Raw genomic sequence first — 24,387 nt, forward strand, 5'->3', positions numbered from 1 at the left:
CCTGTTGTACACAGGTTAAGCCCAAGCTCATTAGGGGAGACAGTAGAGAAGTTTTTGTTTGTCACCTGCCCTAGCTATTCTCTCCAGATGTCTACCTAAAGGAATCTGTCCAAAGGACCACCTCAAGTGACCACAACTTACCTCTGTTCCAATAGACCCCTTCTTGTTTTCCTAACTACGTACCTATCTTCCCCTCTCCTTCGCCTGAAGTCCCCTTTCCCACTCAGGGCTCCTAATTCTCCTTCATGACACAAGATGAGGGTACCATGTATGTGATACCCAAAGACTTCTCCACTCTTGTCTCTTCTTTACTTCACTGCTCTTAATTTACTACACACTGACCACAAGTTCCTCCCATTTCTTGAGATCTTACATGCCAGGCACTTGGCTAGCCTGTTCCCTTTGGCATCAGCTTCCAAAGCTCTATGGAATGAGTCTGAGTTTCACCCCTGTTTTACAGACAGGGACAGAGAACCAGATCTACACCCATCTGCCTTCTTTGAGGGTCTCCATGAAAGCAAAGGTTACACTGTTTTCTGTTTCCCTCACCAGCACTGAACCTGACCCAGGATGAAGCTTAAATAGCTTCAAGAGTAGGAAAGGTGTGTGGGGAGAAGGTTCACAGATAGCAGGATGCTGTGAGTCTCCATCATCAAATAACAAGTTACCATTTGCCACATGAGGATTCCCAATCCCATACTAGTGCCCTGCACTACTTCTAGGACCCAGGAGGCTACAAAGCTAAGGACACCTGGGTCTAGTGTATGGGGGGGGGGTAGAGGATGAGGAGCACCCAGGGAACCAGCCTCATTACTTCTCATCTTAAGGTTGGCAACCAGGAGAGAAAGAAGAGAGAATGAAAACTGGGCGGGTCTCCTGGCCCAGACAACATAAGGTCTTGCCTAGTTGTCAATCAAACAAGTCCACGATTCTCTATGGGCAAACATCTCATTTTAGACTGGTCGGTCATTACCATTGACAATGTTGTCAGAGTTTAAATCCAGCCCACTTAGCAATTCTCTCCAGTCTGGGACAAACAAAACCTCAAGCTAGATTGATTCTTAAGAACCAACCCTGGGCTCCATGCTGAGCCCTCCAACAGAGGCAACTGGAGATTTTCTCAGAAGGATTAGCTAAGTTTGGCCTGGGACAGTAGTTTGGTTGATGAAGTACCTGCTGCACATCATGAGGACCTGAATTTAAATGATCAGCATTCCACGTTAAAAAGCTAGGTATGGTAGCACAATGCTGGGAGCGAGGTCCAGGGAGAGGTAGATGCCTAAAGCTCCTTAGCCAGCCAACCTAGCCAAATTGATGGGCCTCAGGTTCAGTAGAAGATTACACCTTACAAAAGGTAGAGAATGAGCTAGGTAGACCACTGACATTGATGTCTGACCTCCACACACATGTGCACACATGCACAAGTGTGAACAAATACATGCTATACATGCATATATATATATACATACACAGAGAGGGGGGAGAGAGAGCTAGAGCAAAAAGAGAGCAAGAGAGCGAGAGCAATCAAGAGGGAGAGAGAGAGAGAGAGAGAGAGAGAATGCTAAGTTTCATGTCCCAGATCCATGCCTTCATCAGAGGAGGTGGTTTCAGCCACACAGGCCTCTGGACCTACAGGTCAAAGATATCAAAGATTCCTAGTGGAGCCCTCAAGCAGCCCACTGGGACCCAAGCAGATGAGGAGGACAATACTTGCCAGTGTCGTGTCCTGTCTTCCCCATGGATGGCTTGGTCCAGTCCTCAGCCTTGTCGATGTGAAATAACTTGAGATCATCCTCATCTAGGGCAATATCTCCCCAGAAGACAGCTAGCAAGAGAAAACACAGTGGGTCAACTAAGCCTGTAGGTCAAAGAAGGAGGCTTGCCAACTAACCCCCAGACATTGTCAGATGCAGAGAGCGAATCCTAGGAAAGACAGAGATGACAATCAAATTTCTCTTGGACACTCAGAGATAATTGTATGAAAGCCATAGTATCTAGGCCAATCACTATGGGAACCTATAGATGGGCCTATAGATGCCCCCATCTCACCCTAGCCCTAGGCAGCTATGGGCAATCCATCACGTAGAGGTGACTGTTTCCTTCTTCTTCTGTCCCCAGAATATAGACAAAAGGCACAATGCCATCACTTACATCACTCACAGTATCTGTTGCCCTACCCTGTGAATGATTTCCCCATTCTACAGGTTCCTTCTCTGAGGACAAGCAGTGTTCTAGATAGTCAAGTCTAGCCCCTGGCCTCTTGAGCATAGATGGTGTAGAACCCAGAAATGGCTTATGGGATGCTGTGTCATTCTGTTTTGGAGACATGTCCACATAGGCCTATGTAGTAAAGGCATGGACCTCGATGGGCCCCACTGGGAAGTAGTGGAGCCATGAGACTGGGAGAATGGGCCCAGACCCCTCCTCCCTTTCCTCTTTGTGCTCTGGTGATGAGGTACACAGTTCTGTACCACCAGGTGCACCACCATGGTGCTGTTTGGCAAATCACTTGTCTCATTTCAGCTCTGGTGTCCTCATCTGGGAATAAAGTTGGAACTGTACTTTAGAGTTGTATGAGAAATAATCAAGACAAGGTTTGCTAACAGCAGCACAGGACTGGACATGGTGAGTGCTCAGTGGCCCACAGGCCACCCCATTCTCACTGAGTTCCTTCTGGCACCTGTTTCTCCCCCTCTTCACCTTCTATCCTGAAGACCCCTGCCGACTACAACTCCCAAGTCTGCTCTGGTAAATTCTCCTCCCACCCCAACATGCCCCTTCCTGACTCTGTGTTGCTTTGCTGTAGGATTAAACTGTGTCATCTACTCACCCAGCAGGTGCTATACCTGTGCCTGCCAGGCTTTGGGCAGATGAGGTGGCACACTAGCATTAGGGTTTTAATGCTTTACAATCAATGTATCAATGGAGTCAACCTAAATGTCCATTTCCCCTTTTCTCATATTGATATTCCCATATTGATTATGTACCCTCTTATAAACCAGAAAATGGAGTAAAGAAAATCATACTCAGGGTCACATGGCCAGCAAGGGGCAGAGCTGACTCCAACCCTGGTCGCTCTCCAGCCCCATCCCTCAACTCCACAGCCTCCTCAGCATTTAGCTCTATTCAGCTTCCCCCACTTTGCAAGATTCTAAATGTCTTGAAGACAGGTTCTGGTTTTACGCACACACATTTCATCATCAAAGACCACTTCCCACACTAAGAACACTAAGTGAGAGGCACAACGTATGGAACAGAATTACATAGATACTGCCTAGGAGAAAAAACAGGCACACAACTTAAACTCCCTCAGTCTGAGCATCTTGATCTCTCATATGGGGATAAACGAGGATGTTGCTTCCTTCCAGGGTTGCTGTGAGCATCAGGTGAGGTGGTGTGAGCAAGTGTTGAGCACAAAGCCAGTACCTGGACTCACTTAGTAAATGTGACAAGATATTTCTGTCCCATAGACAAAAATCCTTAGCAATGTCTACATGAGTAATGATATACAGATATACAGCCAGACTGACTTAGGTGGGACCCCGCCCCCACACCACACTCTGGAACATTGCCCTTCACAAATGCCCAGCCCAGGGTAGACCTTACCCACATCAGACACAAGAGGGTCCAGGGCTAGCTTTGAGGCATCACACAATGGAAAGATCTCGTATTCAAACCCTCCCTGGGCCTAGAGAGCCCTTGCCACAGTCAGTCATATTTCCCTCCCTGTAGCTTCAAAGGGCTTCCTGTAATAGAATCCAGATCCCAAACTCTTCCCTCTTGTCCTATAGATTCCATCGGATTCCACCCCAAGACCTCTGAAACTGACCCCATGGATATGCCACCCAAGTCCAAGACGCTTCCTGCCCACAACTCAGAACGGACCTCCTCCACAATCATCAAACAATTGTGTTCAGTGGAGATTCGGCAATCCCAAACTCTTGCCACTGTGTGTTCTTCAAACCATGGGGAGGGGCTTTAATTTTCTCTCTTTAACCCACTATAGTTAATATTGTGTCTCCATGGAGAAGAGCAGGACACGAAAGACAGAGGTTTCAATAACTCAAGAAATAGCAGAAGTGCTGTGATCAATTAGTAATGCCTGCCATGGACATAGGGAGGAGGGGAGTGGGAATGGTAACCCTTCTGGCACATGTTTGTCAACTCTTCCTTCATTGACAGGAAGGAGATGGTCTCATAGTGTTTCAGGAGAGAAACAAACAAGTTTTATCAAAAGCAACTGCTTTCTTGGAAAATCCAAGAGATAAATTAAAATAGCTGGTTTGAAATTAATGTATCAACAGTAACACACCAGATGGCTGTATAATAGAAACTTGTAGCAATTTTTAAAGGGGTTCAGTATCTGAGCTTCAGATAAATTTCTGTGGTTCCTGGATACTTGGACTGTGGTAAATATGAAGGAGAAACTAAATTTTAAATCTTATTTTTGCTTTCAATTTAAATTTAAATTGTTGCCTATGGCTAATGACCATGTCACAGATATAAAGTTGAATGTAATGTAGTAAAAAAAGAAACTATGACATATAACATATATAATTATTTAAAAGAACAAAAATAATCAGACACCTGGGAATAAGTTTAATAGGAAGTGTGGTACTGTGTTAAGATACACAGACTCCTGCTAAAACTGTAAAAGCGAGTGAGCAGGATAGCACATTGGTTAAAGCACTTGCACTCAGGCCTTGTGACCCGAGTTCAATCCACAGGACCCACACTGAATGAAAAGTCAGCTCCCACAAGTTGTTCTCTGAACCTCATGTGTGCACAATGGTACACACACACACACACACACACACACACACACACATACACCATATATACACATGGACACACAAAAATAAATCACAAAAGTGAAAAACTAAAAAAACTATAAAAATTAGGTAGCACTAAAGTAGAAACGTACTATACTCATGAATGAGAAAGGCTATAATTTTAAAGTTTAACTCTTCCCAAGGTGATGTGTAAGTTCATATACTTCAAAAGCCACAATATTTTTTATTATTGACAAAATTATCTAAAAGTTCGCCCCTGTAATTGTGTGAGAACAGTCAAGAGAGAATGTGATATAATTGCCACAACCCTGTCACAAAGAATAATCTAGAACCAGACTCTACATTGTATAAGAAAAGTCTGAAAATGAGGTCTCACAGATTTGTGAAAACCAAGAGACTCTTCGATGGCTTGTGTTGAAGCAAATGACTTAGCTAACTAAGGAAAACTTGAGTTGACTTGGAACTGTGTTCCACACAACAAAATTAAATCCAAACATATAAAACATTAAAGTTGTTTCAACAAAATTTATAAGTCAAAGCCTACAGTCAGTCCTCTGTGCCAATGGCTCTATACCCAGATTCAACCAACCATGGATCAAAAACAATTTGAAAAAACCACTGTGCCTGTACTGAACACATACAGGCTGCTTTCCCTCTCATAGTCCCCTAAGCAAGAGAGTATAGCAATTATTCATAAAGCCTTTGCATAATGTCAGCAATTATATGGGAGGGAGTACCTACTGCTACACTCCAAGTACGATGCCATTTGACCTAAGAGACTTGAGCATCTGTGTATTCCAGTCTCCATGGTGAACGCTGGAATCAGCCCCCACAGATACCCAGGGGAAAACAGTACATCTAAAAACACAGCCACTGAAATATTACTAAAAGACAGAGTGTGACCCACGAAAGAAAATTCTCCAGGCATGCCCATGACTTCTTCCACCGTCAACTTCCAGTGAGCCAGGCTTTCATCCATGGACTAGGAGCATTGACAGCATCTTGGAGTGTGACAGAAATATGTAACCTTAGAGGCCAGCCTGGACTTGCTGTGAAAGGACTTACCTGCTTAAAAGATCCCTCAAATAAATTACATACACTTTAAACTCTGCATAGCACCAGTGATGGTAACAGGAGACTGCCCCCACACTTGTGGCCCTGGAGTCACAGGCTCCCTGTCGTTTTTGTTGTGTCTGCCATAGCCATATGAAGAAATCAAGCAAAGCAGCCTTTGTGAGTCATGGAACTGCAGAGTCATAGAAAGAATCTCAAATGCATTTCCATGAAAATCTCCAACTGACTGACCTTGCTAGAGCTTTACCCTGCAATTCCGGGAGCTGTCAACAGGAGGTACTATTTGGTGACGGCACCCTGACTCATAAGGTAAGAGTATTTCAGGAAGAGATAGATGGTGATGATCTACAATAAGAAAAACACTTCGGAAATAAAAATTAGAAACCTGTAGCTGGGCATGGAGGCTTGCAGCTGTAATGCTTGTACTCAGGAGGCTGGAAAAGATGGAGCTCCATGCAAGGCCAGCCTGGGGCTAGATAATGAGTTCTAGGCCAGCCTACGCTATGAAGAGAGACCTGATCTCCAATTTTTAAAAGAAAATAAAGAAGGAAGAAAGGAAGGAAAGAGGGAATCTTCATAAAGCAGTCAAAAGAAATTTGTGTATGCATATGTATGTGGTGTAAGTACATGTTTGTATAAATATGTGCATGTGTGTAAGAGATGGGCAAGCACAGATAGGTACATATGCATAGAGGTCAGAGGTCAACATTGGGTATTTTTTTCTATTATTCTCTTCCTCAAATATATTTTTAAAGTTGGTACATGTGAAATGTAGAAATATAAAAAAGAGAATGATTTTATAGGTATTCTTTTTAAAAAAAAAAGTTTAGATTTGTAACTAGTTTAGTTTAGTAACTTATTGTTACTGTCCATGTGGACATGAACAATAAATTAGGCATGCACACACCGTGGCTTGCACATGGAAGCCAGAGGACAGCTTTATGGAATCATTTCTCTCTTCCCGTCTTTATGTGATCTCTGGGGAATGGAACTGGAGTTGTCAGGATTCCGAGCAAACCCTTTTACCCACTGAATCACCGGCCCTAAAAACAAACTTTGTAATACTACTCAGTAAGTGGTACATACAGTGGTGTCTAGCAGTGGGCTGGAGCAGACACAGCCTTGGTTAGTCATGTTGGCTGGTTCCCTGGTGTAAAGCTGCTGCCCTGGCTGATTTCAGTCACTAAAGGTAGTTAGAGGAGGTGAAGCAGCTCTCACAAGATGGTGAAACAGCTCCAGCTCACTATTGCTACGGCAGTACATGCATGCCATGTCACGGCTCCTAAACTCTATTCTTTCCTGGGGTTATCACGTGTGCCTGTCCCTTCTGGCTATCAAGGAGGAAGACCCACAATTTGACAGAGACACATCGCTGGGACAGACTTCTGTCCAGCATCTTCTATCCGAGTGTGCTCAGCATAGCACTTCACCCTGCCTGTTCCTCTCCATCCACAGCCAGGCAGAAGGAGACGTCCTTCCACTCTGATGCCATCAGCAGCCGCATTGCTAAGGTGTGGCTCCTTTAGCACCAGACAGTGCATCGAAGGGTGCCACTTAGGGATGAGAACAGAAGATGAACAGACCCTGGGCAAGGGGCACAGTTAAAAGCATGCGGACCAAAGGAATGATGTGTGCAAAGATGTGACAAACAGCAACACTCTGTCAGGGCAGGGTCAGAAGTGGTCCCAGCAAAGGAAGGGAAGCTAGTTATACTGTGGGACATAGCCATGTGGATTTCTGAAGATGGCAGGCCATGAGGTCACAGGAACCAAGAGGTTGAAAGGGGCAGAGGAGGAAGAGTAGGCATGGTGAATGGAGATCCAGGGCTGGGAGAAAAGCCAGGGTACAGAGGTTCTGAGGAGTTCCTCACTTTGGCACACCATGTCACGGTTTGCCACCCCTTCTGTGCACACATCCTCCCCAGTTCCTAACATAGGGCCTGGCCCTGATCTACATTAACTATTTCATAAATGAAGGAGTGACTGGACCTCCTGGAAGCCCTGAGGGAGGTTGTGTGCAACCGATGGAGGCTATTAGTGTGAACTCAGACCTCTGGCTCCAACTTCAGATTTGAGCTCAATTCTCTGTTTCCACAGAGGCCCAGATTCTGGAACTAAGATTGTGGGTGGGCTCAGCAGTCTGCTTCAGATGAGCACCTGGCATGACCAAGACTGGACATCCATCCAGACAGGTGCTTAGAGAGGACAGAGTGTAGGAAGGTGGCCCTGGAGATCCCTCACAACCCTTCCCACTAGAGTTTTCTATGAGCCTTGGAGACACTGGGATTCTGGCAGTGTTTAAGGAAACCAGGTGCCTGACTCAGGGTGCCAGACCCACGGGGTTGGAAGTCTTTGGGCCAGGCAGGAGCCCAGCCAGGCAGAGGAAGGCTCCCTTCCAATGCTGTCAGCACCAGCCACCCTTGACAAGCTATTCCTCACTAGCTCCCAAATAGCACAGACCCTCAAGTCCCTAGCCTTCCCAGAGCCTCTTGGCCACATGACCCACCCAGAAACTCTCTCCAAACCCTAGGAAAACTGGCCTCTGCATGAAAGAACCCTTCAGCAGTGAACTCTCCACTTCTCCCCTCCCCTCCCCTCCCTCTCCCGACCACCCATTCGCTTACTCTCTCATATACACTTAGTGCTTGGGGTACTTTTTAATCCCCATCCTGCCTAACCACAAATCTCATGCTATGGGGCTATCAGGATGTCTGCCCTGGTAAAGATGGCACAGTGCACACTTCCACAACTCACACAGGAAGCTGCTCATGATCCCATACAAGTAACATTTGCCTTCACTGGCATTCCTTCACCAGCACATGAGACGGCTGAGCAGCTCCAAGCTGTGGAGGTCTGGCCCGCGATCCACTTGCAATGAGCATCTAAGGACGATTGTCAATGTACGGAACGCCGAGTCTCAACCAAAGTGATGAAATCAACACCTCCAGGAACAGAGACCGGGAACACGCACTTAAATCCAGGCTCCCACACGCCCTATTCTGATTCACACTCAAGTTTGGGAACCAACAGAGTCAACATCTCTGAATCCCCCCATATCAATTGTTTGGTTCGTTTCCTGTGTCTTTTAGAGATCCAGTGAGATCCACCTCCGGTTTGGCATTTGCCCATCCCTGTGGCAGCTCAAGCAGTAAGGCACCTTGCTAGTCCTCTTGTAGATGTGTACCCGGGGATAAGCCCAGGTTACTGCAGGAACTAAATATGAGGGGTTCAAACTCCTGCCATTCCTCTCAGGAAACTTGCAGAGGTGGCGTGGAGAGGCCGGAGGCAGGAGGATTACAGGGAAACCCTACCCAGAGATGTTTTTAGTTCTGTTGCGTTTCCAGCAGAGGATTTACCAGGTTTGAAGCAATTTTGTGTGAATCTTTGTCAGGGAAGTGTATGTACAAACAAACAGGGAGGGTTTTTTTTTTTTTAAGTAAAAAGTTAATCGGCTTAAAGTGTGCAACTAAATCGGCAAAGCTTACATTAAAGTAGCCCCACAGAGAAAGGACCCCATGGAAGGAAAAGCTCCAAGAGTACAATATGGCCTCTATGTTCTTTTGTAGTTCCCAGCTATAAATATTCATGGGACAGTGTTAATGGGGTCCACAGCTCTATGCAACCACAATAGTTTTTTTGTTTATTCTCAGGACCATGAACTTTGAAACCATGACCCTAAATTTCAGGACTCTGCATTCAAGTGCACTGGGCAGCAAGTGGTGGGGAGAGGTTTGGCCAGGGAGGAAGCAGGCAAGTGTGAATCGTGCCTCCTGGATCTTTGGGTGCAGATTAAAGGGAAGGATCTGTTTAGTATGGGAAGCCTCCTGTCTGCAGAGTCCACAGCTGCTCCTGGAGAAACGGCCTTCTTGAGGGATGGATGGCTAAGCTGTGTGAGCATATGGCAGAGAGGGGTAGGAAACAGTAAATATTTTAATTGGGCAAAATAGATTCATTGTGAGTTTTATACTGAAGTCTTAAGGGGGAAAAAAAAAACAAGTTTGGATCCAGGAATTCCTAGGATGGCAAAAATGTAAACCATCTAATGTAAGCCATTAATGTAAGCCATCTAAGCAATGTACTTACTCCTCACTGGAGGAATGCAGGGAGGCAAAGCGTTCCCGTCATGCTCTTCTTCATAGGAGGAGTGTCAGGTAGCAGACACACCTGGACCTCTTCTGGTTTGCTCTCACCCAGGACAAATGTCCCTCATTGATCTCAATCCTCCTATCCATTGAACCTGAACATGACCTCTTAATCCATTTTGGCACAGAGCCACATAGACCCATTGATGCCTGAGAAAAAGCATCCAAGTAGACACTTGTCCTCTCCACTCTCCACTGTACCAGAGCCCATTACCTGCTTGTTCCAGTTAAGGTTGATCTAGTCACTAACCCCCTAAGCCTGACTCAGGGGTCTGAGTGCACACATCAGAGACCCTGTACGACCCAAGTGTCCACAAGACTCCTGGGTCGGTCAGGACCTGGGAGAGCGCCCTACACAGCTGGGTATATAGAACAGCTCCAAGCTGCGGGCATCTCACAGCAGATGAGCCAAGAGGGTCTGGCTGGAGCCCGTGCCGGCGGCTGCCTTGCTGAAGGAACCTGTTGTGTTCTGCCTTGACTCTTCATCTCTAGATCAGAGTACAGTCACACCAATACTTCAGTGCCCATGCTACAGCCTGACTCACTGAAATAAAAAACACCGGTCAGCAAACTGAAACTATAAAATGGATGCAGCACATTGGTGTGGGGAGGCTCGTCATAGCTGCAAGGTTACTATGCTTTTAAAGCACCAGATAGACTTCGTCTCCTGAGCCTTCCCCCCCATCCGACTGGTGACTTCTTAGACACACTGGAAAGAGCTAAATCAGTTAGCAGTATCTGTCACCAGCCCTGGGGCACTGCCCATGACCACACTTTTCCCACTCATAAATTGCTAATGTGTTAAACCTATTGTGATCCCTGTAAATGAATAGCTGGAGCCAGGCCTGAGCTTTCTGATCAGTCCTTTGCTCAGTAGGCCTGCTCCTGTGCCTGCCTCTCCTAATTCCCTTGTCCACTTTCTCTGTGGTTGCTTTAAAACAAGAAGAAAAAAAAAAAAACTGCAGACAGAGCCAGGGGTGGGGTTGGGTGGGAGGTCTGGGTATTTCTTCTCTGCTGTGGTGCTCCAGGCCTGGCCATGCTATCTTATGGGGCTGGGCTCCCTCCTACGAGTTCTGACGCCAGTAACATTGTTTCCTCCCTGATTCTTCACCTCAGGGATAGCTGGCTTGCTTCACTCCTTAAACTCTTGTGTCTCTTGCTAGTTCCTTCATTAATATAAAACATGCACAGTAACCATTTTCCGCAGAACATCCTTGCTCACGTAGCTGTGGTGAGAAAGCCTTTTGGTTACTTCTGCAGCTAAGAAAGGAGGGAGCTCAACAACTCCTTTGACCTGGACAATGCTCCTCATTACTAGATTCCAGCATGATATGATTTTCTGCCATCTCACGCCCGGTGCCTCCCACAGCAGAAGCCCACACGGACTCTACTCACTCACAGCGGGGTAGATGCAGTTTACATCCTAAAAGCCAAGAGCGTCCTGGATTTTAATTGTACATCGTGTGCGCTTGACTACAGGACCAGGCGCATTTCATAAGTCCTAATCTCTCCACTGTGCAATGATCTTTCATAGAGCCATAAATTACAGGAGCAATTGTGCGTGACTCATTCTGAAGCTGAAGGCCACCGGAGACCTAAGCAGTGAGCAGAGTGGAAAGATATACTAGGTGGAGAAAAGAAAAGGCCTGGGGGGCTTGGCTCCAGCCAAGCCATAGCGCCCCCTGATAAGATACTGCCTGATTCCTGATAAGATACTGCCCCTCCACGCCACAGGGTTCTCACTGGGAAAATGAGACATTTAGAATAGCCATCCCCAAGGGGTCCCCCCAGCTTCAACATTCCATCAGTTCTGGCAGATCTGCTGGTTAGCATACAGCAACGCCTGAGGCCTGTTATCTTAACTGAATCTTCTGCATAAAAGCCCAGCATATTTGGTCGCTTGTGGCGAAGGCTGTTTTTTTTTTTTTTTTTTTTTTTTTTTTTTTTTTTTGCTTTTACCAATTTCTTTTTCTGCTTCTGTAAGAAGAGAACCTTGGACCCAAGCTCAAGAGCTCTTGCCTATAAAAGCTCCAGCCTCCCAGGCAGCTACCTGTGGCCATGTGACTACATTCCAGCCAATGAGATGACGCACCCATGACAAATGGGAAACCTCTTCTCATGGTCTTTATGCAATTTTCTTCTCCCTGCCTCTCATGGCCAGATTGCCAGTGGTGGTCTGAGCTCTGGCTGCTGTCTTGGACTATGAAAACAAGGGAGAGAAAGTGGAAAGATGGAGGGGCCTGGCTCCTGGAGCATATCCAAGATGGAGCTTCCATGTGTCTGGACGTGCAGTCTCCAGAATCTGATGTGACAAACAGATGTCCAGCTTTTTCCAGCTGTGGTCACACATTGCCTGTCAGCCCCACTCCTCCCCATTCTCTCGTGTTCTGCTGTTCTGGAACTGGGAGCTGTAAAAACTCCCCCTCTACCATCTGTCCCACGGGGAGAGAGGCCTGGATGGCACTGCATCACGTACAGAGGGAGAACCTTTGCTCACTGGTTCTGGTGGCCTCATTGCAGGAGTTGCTGCCAGCCACGGCCAGAAGAACCACCAGCTCCGACCACCCAAGGTCTTCCAGTCTCTACTGGGCAGCTCCTTGCCAGCAGGCCTTTTCCTGATGAACATCTGCCCACTTCTCCATGGCCTCACTTACCCACAATCAACTGTACTTGAAAGAAATTAAATGGAAAGTTCCAGAAAGAGATGATTAGTGTTTTAAACCACACGCTGTTCTGAACAGTATAATAAAAGTGTACACTGGGATATGATATCCTGTCCTGTTTGGCCCATGACTCTTGATCAATCACACATGCTGTACACACTACCTGCCCATTAGTGACTTAGTGGGTCATCTCAGTCATCAGATTCACACCCACGGTATGTCGCAGTATCTGTGTTCCAATTGGCTGTATCTTCCTTGACTGTAGTTAAGGGGCAGGCTCAAACATGACTGTAAGAAAGAAGCTCTGAGGCATGAATCCTGAGGCAGATTAGCTTTGGCACTGTGGCCTATAAGGGAAACGAAAGTACAGACAAGATTCTGTACTTTCAGTGTCTCTAGTCGTTCATTGGCGGTCTTGGAGCGTAAGTCCCGACAATAGCGGAGCCAGGGTATCTCCATGAACTTCAACTTCCAAGGCCATAGCAATGCCCTCTCCCAAGAAGTTTGGCTTTCAGCCTGTGGGCTGGGAGTGGGGAGCCCATGCCTTTCCTACCACTCTCTTCCTACACCAAGCACCCCTTCTTTCTTCTGAGTTCTCTCTACCTTCTCTTGTTCCCCCTTTCAGATTAAAAACTATGTACGCTAAATTTACTACTTGCTCTCCCAATAAAGGCCTGCTGTGGTTGGACTATGGCTGCACTATGATAAACAGTAGACTAACTTGAGCCAGTAACGAGGCACTTCATCTTGACTGATACAGTCATGGGTGGTAGCGGCCAAAACAGTTTCATAGTATGAAATGCCTTTTCAGCTTTCTAAATAAGTAAATAATATCTCCAGAAGTCATGTATGGCAAATATGACAGGGAGCAGTTGACATTCCTATTCTTTAAGAGAGACCACTTAAAGGCATTAATTAGTTAATTAATTAATTAATTAATTAATGCTAAAGGCATTTCTGAGAGCTCAAAATCATTTGGAAAAGAAATGCAAATCGAATTGTAACTGCAAGTTATTAAAAAAAAAATAACAAAGTGCTGCTTTTCTCAAGCCAGCACTGATCTTCAAAAGCTAGAATACACAGTATCAATCCTGCTCATGAGAATGCAGGGAAGAGAAAAACTGTGACTATTTGATTCACTTTGCTTTGGTTCTGCTGGGGATTGCACCAGAGCCTTAGGTGTGCTAGGCATGTACTGTACCACTGAGCTATGTCTGCAGCCCAGGCCCCAGGAGCATCTAGAATTCCAGCAACTCTATAGGAATGTAGTATAAAGAAATAAAGACATGTATAAAGATCTAGTTAGCTTAATGCTGGTTTACGAATAATCCTAGCTATTTGTCGGGGGGTGGGGGGCTGGGGGGGCGGGTAAGGATCACAAGTTCAAGACCAGTTTGAGCTACATAGGGAATTTTGAGGCCTGCATAGGCAACTCAGTGAGACCTTGTCTCAAAGATAACCAAATGAGTTGTGGGTAGTATTTCGGTAACATGCTCAAGGCCCTGCCTGGGTTCACTCTCCAGCGTGCAGTAAATAAACACCCAGCAGCAAGGATGACTCCAGCATCATTGCTTACAAAGGAAAAAGGAAACAACTGGGAGAGGGAATCTGTGTGTCTTACAAAGGGGACTTGTTAAGTAAATGACAATGTATCTATGCAACCAGGAACACAACTTAAATTGATGCTATCTATGTAAGTCTGTCTGTTACATAAGCATCTTCATTGTCACAGAAAGAGGTCCGGCGCGCTGAGGAAATGGAGTAGAAGGTTCGGAGCTGTGCAGAATATTCAGGAAAGGGGAATTCCTGTAACAAGCACATTACAGGGGGGTCTGGAAGCACATGTGCCCTGCTAAGGGCAGTCGTGTTTAAGACGTGAGATGATGGAACATTTTCAGTCCTTTCTATATGTGATTTCTAAGCGGTCCACCATGATGTGTAATTCAAGAAAACAATTTACGTTAAAGCACTATTTCCCCTTCCCATCTCAAAGATGTCCCAGGGCTTGCTGAACATGTCTTAGTCGTCTCATCATGTTGCTGGTAGGGCCTTTCTGCACGTCACAGCTCAGGGTCCTCACAGCACAGAATGCGATCTTGCCCCTTCCTCTCTCCCTTCCAGCTCCCAGGATAATAATGGTCCTCCTCCCTCGGGGTTAGCTGTCCTGGCCTGGTGCTTCGTGTTTCTGTAGAGCCTAAGCCTTTGTGTATCTTCCCTGAAGTAATCTTCCACTCAAAAGCAGTCAGTAGCTCCCCATTTCCCTAAGATACGTTTCAAGTTACTCCACTCCACATTCCCTCTTTTCCAAGTTCATTTCAATCTTGTCACCGGTGTTCTTCAAAAAAAACCACGGTAAAGTCCCAGCTCCGTCACATCTCAAGGCCTCCCCTTGACTCACGCTACTCTCTCCAGCATTCTGACTGCATTTCAGCTTCTCCAAATCCCACCCATTCTTCCGGCCTAAGCTGGGGTCTTACCACACATTTTTCCAGTAATCCTTCCTTAATTACCCCATGATGAGTCCTACCTTTTGGATCCCCTATGGTATCCCATTTGCTCGGTTCTCACAACTGACACTCTCCAGGCGCTGACACTGTGCCGGTGACAGGAAACTGAGAGAGCTTGTTTCTTCCCCTAATAGCTTATTGTCTGACGTGTGGACAGTCATTGAGCAAGTTGCCACACACCAGTAACTCTAGTCAGTTCTATTTAGAAAAAAAAAAATGCCATATGGAAAAATAAAGGCACTTTATAAATAATGAGCAATCTACAAAAAAAAAAAAAAAAAAAAAAAAAAAAAAAGAATCCAATTTTATATGGGGCTGGGCAAGTGACGTGGAGAAATGTGCAGGCTGAGTCTTAGAGAAGCCTGGATGCCTGCATGGAGTGGAGAGCAGAGCCCTGAGAGGCTGCCAGGACGGCCCTCCCCCAAGGAAGAGTGGCAGGTGATGGGGAGGGGCCTGCAGGAAAGGGTGGGCAGCCACAGAGGGCTCAGAACTAACAACCTTCTCACTCCAGATGCCCAGGAGGTTCTGAACCGTCCTAAACTGAGGCCGATTCTGCAAAGATAGTCAGATGTGAGTTTTAAAAAGCCATTCTGCCTGTAGCATGAAAAACAGATTTGGGGAGTGTAGGAATCCACAAAAGGAGCCGGTTGGGGTGGGGGATGCAGGGATAGCAGGGGCGGGTGGGTGGAGTGGGGCTTAGATCAAGTGGGCAGCAGTAGGGATGGAATGAGGCAGAAAGGCTCAAAGTCGGACCCAGAGCAAAGTGAGGAAAGTCAATGGCTTGCAACCAGGTTTCCTGCTAAAGCACCGGGGTGGACTCTTGCACCTGTGACCACTTCTGAGCCAATGGGGAAAGGCAAAGAACTTGACGGAGGACAACTGGCCCGGGCCTGGAGAAGAGTTAAAGAGCAGGCAGCTTGACAATTCCTGTGGGAACAGGCTTCAAGGCCTCCCATCAGCACCCACCAGTAACCCAGGAGGGAGGAAACGGAAGTGTGGTAGGCAAAGAGCAGCATGAGGCGGGGAGCTAAAGGGCCCAGCTGGTGAAGCAGGCAGACCCAGGCTGAACAACCAACACTTGAGTGCTCGTGCGTGCGGGCGAGTCTGAGACTATCGATTGGCAATTGGCAGGAGCAGTTAGAGGATGGCGTGATCACAGATAGGTCGCTAACCAATCAGCAGGAAAGCTGGGCTTCTGTTGCTAGGCTTGCATCCAGGCAGAAGTAGACTGTGAGCAGGCTGAGTGGGTACAAGGAAAAACCTCTTATGCATATCGGTCTCTGACACCCTCTCTTCGCTTCACGGTTAAGAGCCAACGCGCAGTGGAAATTAACACTTGTCACTTGCTGCTGTGGGTCCCAAGAGAACTCTGCGGCCTTGAGAGAGGGAGAGGGAAGTACACACAAGAAGCTCAGTCTGTCACTCACTGGGAAACTCTTAAGGGGGAAAGACAATGGCAACGGCAGAGAAGAGCTACCAAGGACAGCATACTAAACTCAACGCAGCTAAGGCCACATTTAATCTCCAAACATCCCATCAGGATGGACTTGAATCCCACTCTTATTTCCCAAAGGAGTAAACTGAGGCTCTGAGAGGTTAGGGAATGTGGTCACATGACACAGGTGGGAAGGTCACCATGGACTGTAAGCCACAGGCTCTATGATGCCAACAACGGTGCCTTCAACAGGATGTTAGCTTCTCCAAATAAGGACATCCCTGGGAAGCTAGCCCATCTCCATCCTTTCCTTCTTCAGGAGGAACATGGCTGGATCCTCCCTCACCTGACCTTCCACCCAAGTTCTGTCCCAGGGCCTTCTGGGAGAGGGATGTGGGGAAGAGAGAGGAGATACATTTCAAGATCTTGCATTTATCGGTTGACTCTTTCCAACACCTTGTGACCAAGAATATCTTGGGGCCAGAACTCTCTCATTTTTATCAAGATCTGGGCCAATGGAGACAAAAAGTCAGGGAAGAGATGCTTCGCCTATGGCTTCCTGACATCCTTGAGACCAGGTAGAATAGAGGTGTGCTTGTTGCCGTGGGTAGAGGAGGTTCCTGCAGGGATTTGATATCCTTGTCCTTATGCTAACTGGTTAAACGTCCTTGCCTGGGCAGAACCTAGACCATGGCCTTCAAACCCTAAAAGGACCTAAAAATCCAGGTCAAACCTCAGGGGCTTCCACAGAGTCTCCCAGCACATGGTACTTTATAAAACACCAGGTGTGGCCCGAGCTCAAAGGCAGACCTGCAATGGAGGGTTGGCGCCCCCACTCTTCCACTCAGAACCATAGTGAGAATGAGAAGCCATGATCTGAGGACTCACGAAGTGACTGTTTGACAAAGTCTCTGAGGGAAGACGCTCGCACACCACTCTCCGATGTGCCATGGAAGTCAACCTCACTGGTGCCTAGACTCTTTTGGAAGTCAGAGGTCACAGGAGCAGAGTCTTGGAGAAGGTCAGAAGGAACCAGGTCCCACAGTTTACCCCTAGACTTGGGGCTGGTTTCTTTCTTTTCTTTTCTTTTCTTTCTTTCTTTCTTTTCTTTTTTCTTTTTTTTTTTTTTGAGGTAAATCTCCTTAAACATAGAGGAGCTACACACACCAGCATGGCAGGAAAACACAGATCTTTTAATATGTTCAGTCACTGGGTTTCACATCACTCAGAAAGCTTGTTGGGTTTCAGTGAGTGGGAACTATACAAGCAACAGTAAATGCTTTTAGAAGTAAATCTCTTCCAAGCATTCTCCTAAGAACTATGTCTATATGAAATCATGTGATCTAGCTAGAGACCCTATGCAGTCTGTATTTATATAGTGTTTTATTTGTCCAGTGAGCTAAGACAGGTCTTCTCAGAGATTTTGACTCTGAACTCAGACATTTTCCAGTATAGGAACTCTTGCTCTGTCCCAGCTGTCGCCCAGTCATGGAGATCAGTGATTACATGAACAGATCCAATCTGCACAGTTGGAGATGTGACAGGTCATTAGGGAGCCACCCAGCTATACAGCTGTACACATTTACTGAGTGAGACTCGGCTAACATGTGCGTGTGGAACACTGCAGGAGAGGATCCTGGGGGTAGTGGTCAGCCAGAGGACCATAGCTGACCACAGAAGTACTATGGAATGATATGTCCACTTGGCTTCCATCCAGAGGCATCTTCCTTCTGAGGCAACCATGTCTAGCCTGGGTGGTAGTCTGTAGGGGACAGTCTAGCAAGCTCTTAGACCTTTAACACCAGTGTGGAGACCACCCATGCCAGGGTGCTGCAGATCCAAAGTTATTTGCATTATCACTCCCTGATACCTGTGCTGAGCTGAGGAAAAAAAGGATGTCCCCAGGAAGGGCCATGCAAAGCCCATCAGGATGGGTCCCAGTGATGGAAGACCTGGGAGCCGACCTCGGATGTTTCGCAGTACACATTTCTTTCTACTAAGTTCACAGAGATGGTGCTGAAAACCACTGGAGAAAGGCCAAACCTGAAACCCAGTTTCCCCTGTGTGCAAAGTAGCAGCCACCATATTGCATGTCTCCTCTGGGGATGAGACTGAGGGGGATGAGGTTGTGTTTCTCATTATGCTCGGGCTCCCAGAGCAGCCCCATCTGTGAGGGGGCCTGACAAGCTCCCCATTCTCATCTCCCCTTTCCTAGACACTGCCTATCCAGTAAAAGTCTTGGCCATTGTTGGGACTCTTGGATTCCAGTGGGCATTTGATGCTACATGTACCGCATCTGCTTGCCTGAGCAGATGTAAGAGCTGAGTACTGAGCCAATTGGCTGACCCTTACACAGAAGCCAAGGTAGTGAGTCTCCTCCCTAGACATATGTCCTTCTCTTAGTCTTTGTTTGCTTTATTTTAATTGAAATATAGTGAATGTGGCATAAAACCCTTCACTTGTTAAAAATAGCTTTCATACTTCTTTAAAATTAATTGTTTTTATTTTTTGTGTGTGGGCATTTTGCCTGAGATGTACACCTCTTGCAGGCCTAGTGCCCACAGAGGCTAGAAGAGGCATCAGATCCCCTGAACTGGAGTTACAGATGGTTGGGAGCCACCATTTTGGTCCTAGAAATCAAAACATTAATCCTGTGAAAGAACAATCCCGCTCTTGGCTGCAGAGCTGTCTCTCCAGCCTTGACCCCTCTTACTTTTTGAGACATTGTTTAACAATAGTGAATCCCCAACTCTGATTATGCAAATATGAGATCACTTATTGCAAGCATTTCCACAAGTCCAAAAGTACTTACGGGCGCCTGCTCTGTCCTCTGATGACATAAATCCCAATCACTGGGTACCTCCTGGTGCCAGAAACTGATAAAAATGTCTACCATTTAGTCCCTGTGGCAATCCTGAAAGCTGGATGAGTTCTTTGTAACTGAGAAAACAGGGTGAGGGAGGTTCAGTAACTCCTCACACTCGCATAGCCTTGCAAAAGGGCAGACAGGTGGACCAGATGCTGCTCCTGCCTGGAGGCAGGAAAGGCATTTAACACACAAAGCCTTAGAGAAATGTAATTCCATTAAATCAGCCATCAGCAAGGACCTTATAGGACAGAAGAGGATGTAAAGGAAAGCGGGAAAATGCCGGCTGCTCTCACCAGGGTCTGAGCCTTAGGAGACTCATAAGGACAGGAAGACAAGCTTCCAGAGAGATGACTTGACCCTACTGTCCCCTGCCTCCTCTTCTTGGGAAAGGACTGCTGTATAGCCCAGACTGAGGGCAAATGCATAATTCCTTTAGGCATGAACCCAATCCACCTAAGGCCAGCATCCTTCCTACCTCCCTCACTCACCAAATACTGACAAACATCAAAGTGAGCTAGCTGGACACTACTCCAGGTACCAGGCACAGAGACTGAGGCCCAGATATCACAACGTTGAATGTTCTGACCTTACATCAGGACCTGGAGGGCTGCTGACAGTAGCTTCCCCAGAAAGGTCTCTGGGGGAATCTTCAAAGAGACCTCATTGGTAAGCTGGGTGGTGGTGACGAACTCCTTTAATCGCAGCGCTCAGGAGACAGAGGCAATGGATCTCTGAGTTTGAGGCCAGCCTGGTCTACAGGGCAAGTTCCAGGACAGACTGGGCTACATAAAGTATCTTGAAGCAAATGAGAAGGGTAGAGTGAGCCTCCACATTCCAGACAGAGGGGAGACTTGAAATCACAGGCAGGGGCCAGGGATAGCCTAAATTGAGTGATGAGCCATTTGTCACACTGTAGCTCACTTTGGCTCCTGAACCTTAAGCCATCAGAGGGCCAACAGTTCCACATATCACATTTGAATCCAGCATTCACAGCTGTCCAATGCCTTTGGCATTTGCCAAGACACTAGCTAAATAGTAAGCAGGTGTCAGCAGGCTGTCGATCAGCTCCCTTGGATTTACACAGGCTGCCTGAGCATCTCTGCATCAGGAAAGCCTCACGCATGCAGTTTGGGTGACCTGGGAAGCTGCGTGTATCCACCTCCTGTCTCCCCAGTTTTCTACTTTAGGACCTTACCTAAATCTAGAGGACCCAACTAATGCCTCAAGAGCATGGCAGGTCAGTTTTTCAAATATGGCCGCAACACTCCCTCATCCACTTGCTTTTACACAATGTTATTTTTACAGCTATCCCGTTGGTGAAAGGGAGTCATGCTCCAGCTGGAGCAGAGGCTCGTCATCATGCTGGGTGTGAGGATGTGAGGTGGTCAACAAAGGCACTGAAACTCCCATCTGGTCCTCTTAGATCCACCTAGAATCCAGTTGCCGTGCTATGAGGAAGAACCAACAACAAAGCCACATGGGATATGACCTGAGCATCTCTCTCCAACAATCCAATAAACAGGCAGGCTGTGAGCAGACACAAGAGTCGGGAAGCCATCAGGTGGATTCCAGTGCTTCATTGTCAATTCTGCAGGACTTTCTAACTGACAGACACACACCACCCCATCTGTTCTTAATCCACTGAGGCACGATTGTAATGGTGTGCCAGTCAGGCTGTTGTATACCAAGCTAGGGGTGAGTTCTTCTCCAAGAACAGAGAGGGAAGCAGATGTAAATAACAAAGGGCTATAAACTCTGGATTCATTTCAGTCTTCCATTCTCTGGGTAGATGATTCTAGGAGGCACTTGGAAGCTAAGGGGCCCTGGAGGGTCCAAAGCTCACCACCTAGAGCAGCTATCTGAATCCTACTCGCCTCAGTGAATTCTTCCTTCCCTGCCGTACACGTCTGGCTCCCTCTCTGCTGTTGCTTGGTTCATCCTCCAAATACCCAGTCTACACACAGGTCCTTGTCTGTGGCTGGGCTCCTGGTTACATTATAAGGCAAAAGATTCTGCTCTCACCTCCATTTAGCAGATACAGAGAGTGACACATAAGTAAGCGGCACCATGTGCTATCAGCCACACAGACAGGAGGGGCAGGGATGAAATGAAGAGCCAGCTCCTGGCTTCACTCGGCTGAGCATGAGGGCAGGCAGACAGGGAGAATACTGCAAGCATGGAGATGCAGAAAATGTCTGAGTTCTTGTACAGTACCTGGCTATGTGGGCAGTCTCTAAGAAAAAGCCAGTTAACAGACCTATAGACAACAGACTCAGTGCCCAAGAGCCCATGGTTGCTCCCCATCTGCATGCCGGGAAGGTTCCCACTCCCCCATCATCTGACTTAGTAGCCACCCCCTTTGCAGAGTCAACTGTTAGTAAATTTAGAATTGACGGTTTAAAACAGCAGCCAAAGCTTCAGCAATGATGTCCTTTCAACACGTCTCTAGAAAATCTGTTTATAATGTACCCAATGATAGATATATCTCTCTATGTACTCTAATCTGTCAGAAATCATTCCTGTCCATAAACGAGGACACAAAGACACAGGGGAGACTTGTCCCGGGGCATGCAGCTTGTACATAGTAGAGCAGGTAGGAGTTGTTAAGGGTTGTTAATGGTAAAGTGGTAGAAACGTTAAGCAGAACACGGTAAGATGGTAAATACACCACTGAGGGGGGATGCAACACATACCGTACATCACTTTGATGGCGAGGCTGGAACAAAAGTCATAGAAACAGAACGCTGAACAGGGAGGAGGTAGGAGACCCAAGCACAAGTCCCTGCACAGTGCCATGTGGGTTCAGGGCATGGCAGGTGATACAGCAAGAGGGGAGTTTCTTGGTTAGCAAGATGTTATAATGGGTAAAGGCACCTGCTGCCGAGCCCTGTCACCTGAGTTCAATCCCAGGGCCACACAGAAGGAGAGAACCAATTTCTGAAAGGCAACCTCTGATCTCCACACGCATGTTATGGCACCCCAGCCAAACAGCAAATAAATGAAAAAAAAAATGCAATTTAAAAATGTTTAAGAAGTGAGAAGCTCCCCAGATCTGTCAGTTTAGAGTCCAAACAAGTTCAATATATCCATTCTCTAGGTGGAAAACCATGGCCTAGAACAGACAGAAGTTGTCCACTGATGGGTGGGGAATAGAGCCTGGATGCTCCCGTCTGCATTAGGGATGCATAGTGGAGTGGAGACCCACAAGGAGAAGGTACAAGTGGGAAACGGTTTATATGTGAAGCTCTGAAGCAGGGACCAGGAACTGGCCTTCCAACCAAAGCGTCCAGGGAGCTAGACTCTCCCAGGGATAGAGGCCCTTTCTGAAGTGAAGCTTTACACATGCTACCAGGCAGTGCAGTTCCCCCTAGTGGGGAAGCTGTCTTTCCACTAATGTGCCTCTTGCTGTTTGGCCTTCATAAGGATGCTCCCTACAAGACAGAATTCTGAGAAGGATTGGCAGCCTGAGGTGAACTCTTGCTGCAGGTTTCCCTTGCCATTGCTCTCTTCTGGCTGCCCTTAACACCAGGTTAGTCCAGGGAGAGACCGGGGGTGGGAGAGGGGGCTGCAAGGCTCCAAGGATGGCTGCGGAGGATGCTCTGAAGCAGCTGGACCACACTCAGGCTTTTTACTTTCCTGCCCTGCCTGCCCATCCCGTCCAGTCTATGAACAGTCAGAGCATTCGTGTCTCTGTTCCCAACATTTTCTCTGAAATCACTGGACAGACGACAGGCAAAATTGTCCCTGGAGGCTTAGACCAGGTGGGGACTTGAGGTCAGATCTGTGTCTTTCCCTCTGGATCTGCAGCATCTAGACTAGCATCCTACATACACGAGGCACTCATCTCCCTTCTGGCCTCACTGGCCCCTACTGCCTCCCAGAGGCAGCTGTTCTGACAGGTGTGACCGTTGCTCCCACTCACCTCTTAACTTATCTCAAGCTCAGGGGCTCTCCTTTTAGGACCAGGCCAGCATTCTAACCGTGCTCAGATCATCCCAGCTGAACATCACAGTCAGGCCATGGTGCCTTCATTTATCCGGAAACCACCTTTTCTATTTCCCATAAATCACCCTTTCTACTTCCTACCCCCGGCCTCATATACAGGTGGATCCTTCAGGTATCTTTCTTGTGGTTAATTCCAGGTCCCCCACACCCAGCTTGACCTTCAACATACACAGGCCCCTCTGGTCTCAAGAACACCTGAGGCTTTCCTAGGTGCTCTCCTCATCTTCTCCAGACAACAGGCATTGTGACATGACCCCAGCCTATGCACTAGAGCCACCACAGTAATGGTAAAAATGACAACGCCCTAGTTGATTCCAATGGCAAGAAATTCTCACACAAGCCCTCCTATTAATCTTCCAGTTTAGAGATGAGGCTGAGAGAGGTGAACTGAGGGAATGAAATGCATTGGCCCAGACCTGGTGGGCCACTGTGCCCAGAGGAACCACTTTCACCGCCTCAAGTATCCTCAAGGCCTCTCTCTCTTGCCTCCCTCCTATTCCTTATTTTTGCCCACCGGAAGTGAATCAGGTTGGGCCAAGGAAAACACTACTAGTGGGCTCGTGGCCACCATCCAGGAGCAGCCTCAAGGTGGTGTGAGTCCCGCACCTCCCTGGGTCCCAGCTAGTAACTGCTCCTGACTTTGGATACGCTCGGCTCGGGTCCCTGGGGCACAGATACTTAGTAACCTTTGCCGGGATGCTTCATCACCCCCATCTACCTCTCACCACTCATCCCAACTAGGGTTGGTAGCTGGAGGGAAACAGGTCCTGTAGCTGGGGTGAAGGTTTGTGCTCAAAGGCTGGCGGGCGGGGTGCAGTCCTTGGGCGCAGCTTCCTGGTTGAATTAAAGCACCTGCTGACTTCCATCTCAGTCGGGTGCTGAGGAGACTGCGCGGGGGGG

At 47.3% G+C, this 24,387-nt stretch overlaps 1 protein-coding gene and 1 long non-coding RNA gene across 4 annotated transcripts in view; one reads left to right on the forward strand and one right to left on the reverse strand.

Annotated features, from left to right (window-relative positions):
• The window catches only part of Tll2 (tolloid like 2), a 124,439-nt gene that overhangs the window by 98,923 nt on the left and 1,129 nt on the right, over nucleotides 1-24,387 (reverse strand). The window contains exons 1-2 of one of the 2 annotated variants that reach the window (XM_031390300.1): nucleotides 15,199-15,256; nucleotides 1,715-1,825 (exon numbers count right to left, since the gene is read on the reverse strand). In XM_031390300.1, the coding sequence (XP_031246160.1) occupies nucleotides 1,715-1,739 (25 nt within the window). In that variant the 5' untranslated portion in view covers nucleotides 1,740-1,825; nucleotides 15,199-15,256. Of the gene's footprint in view, nucleotides 1-1,714; nucleotides 1,826-15,198; nucleotides 15,257-24,387 lie in introns of those variants that run through there. The other variant, XM_031390299.1, reaches the window with a different exon arrangement.
• On the forward strand, nucleotides 16,901-21,235 carry LOC116103825. 2 transcript variants are annotated; one of them, XR_004123587.1, is made up of 2 exons: nucleotides 16,901-17,191; nucleotides 20,788-21,235. It is a non-coding gene; the product is annotated as an uncharacterized LOC116103825 (long non-coding RNA). The 2 variants fall into 2 exon arrangements; XR_004123588.1 differs by having other exon boundaries at nucleotides 20,906-21,235.

This window comes from Mastomys coucha, unplaced genomic scaffold (assembly GCF_008632895.1).
Source record: "Mastomys coucha isolate ucsf_1 unplaced genomic scaffold, UCSF_Mcou_1 pScaffold21, whole genome shotgun sequence".
Taxonomy (NCBI): domain Eukaryota; kingdom Metazoa; phylum Chordata; class Mammalia; order Rodentia; family Muridae; genus Mastomys; species Mastomys coucha.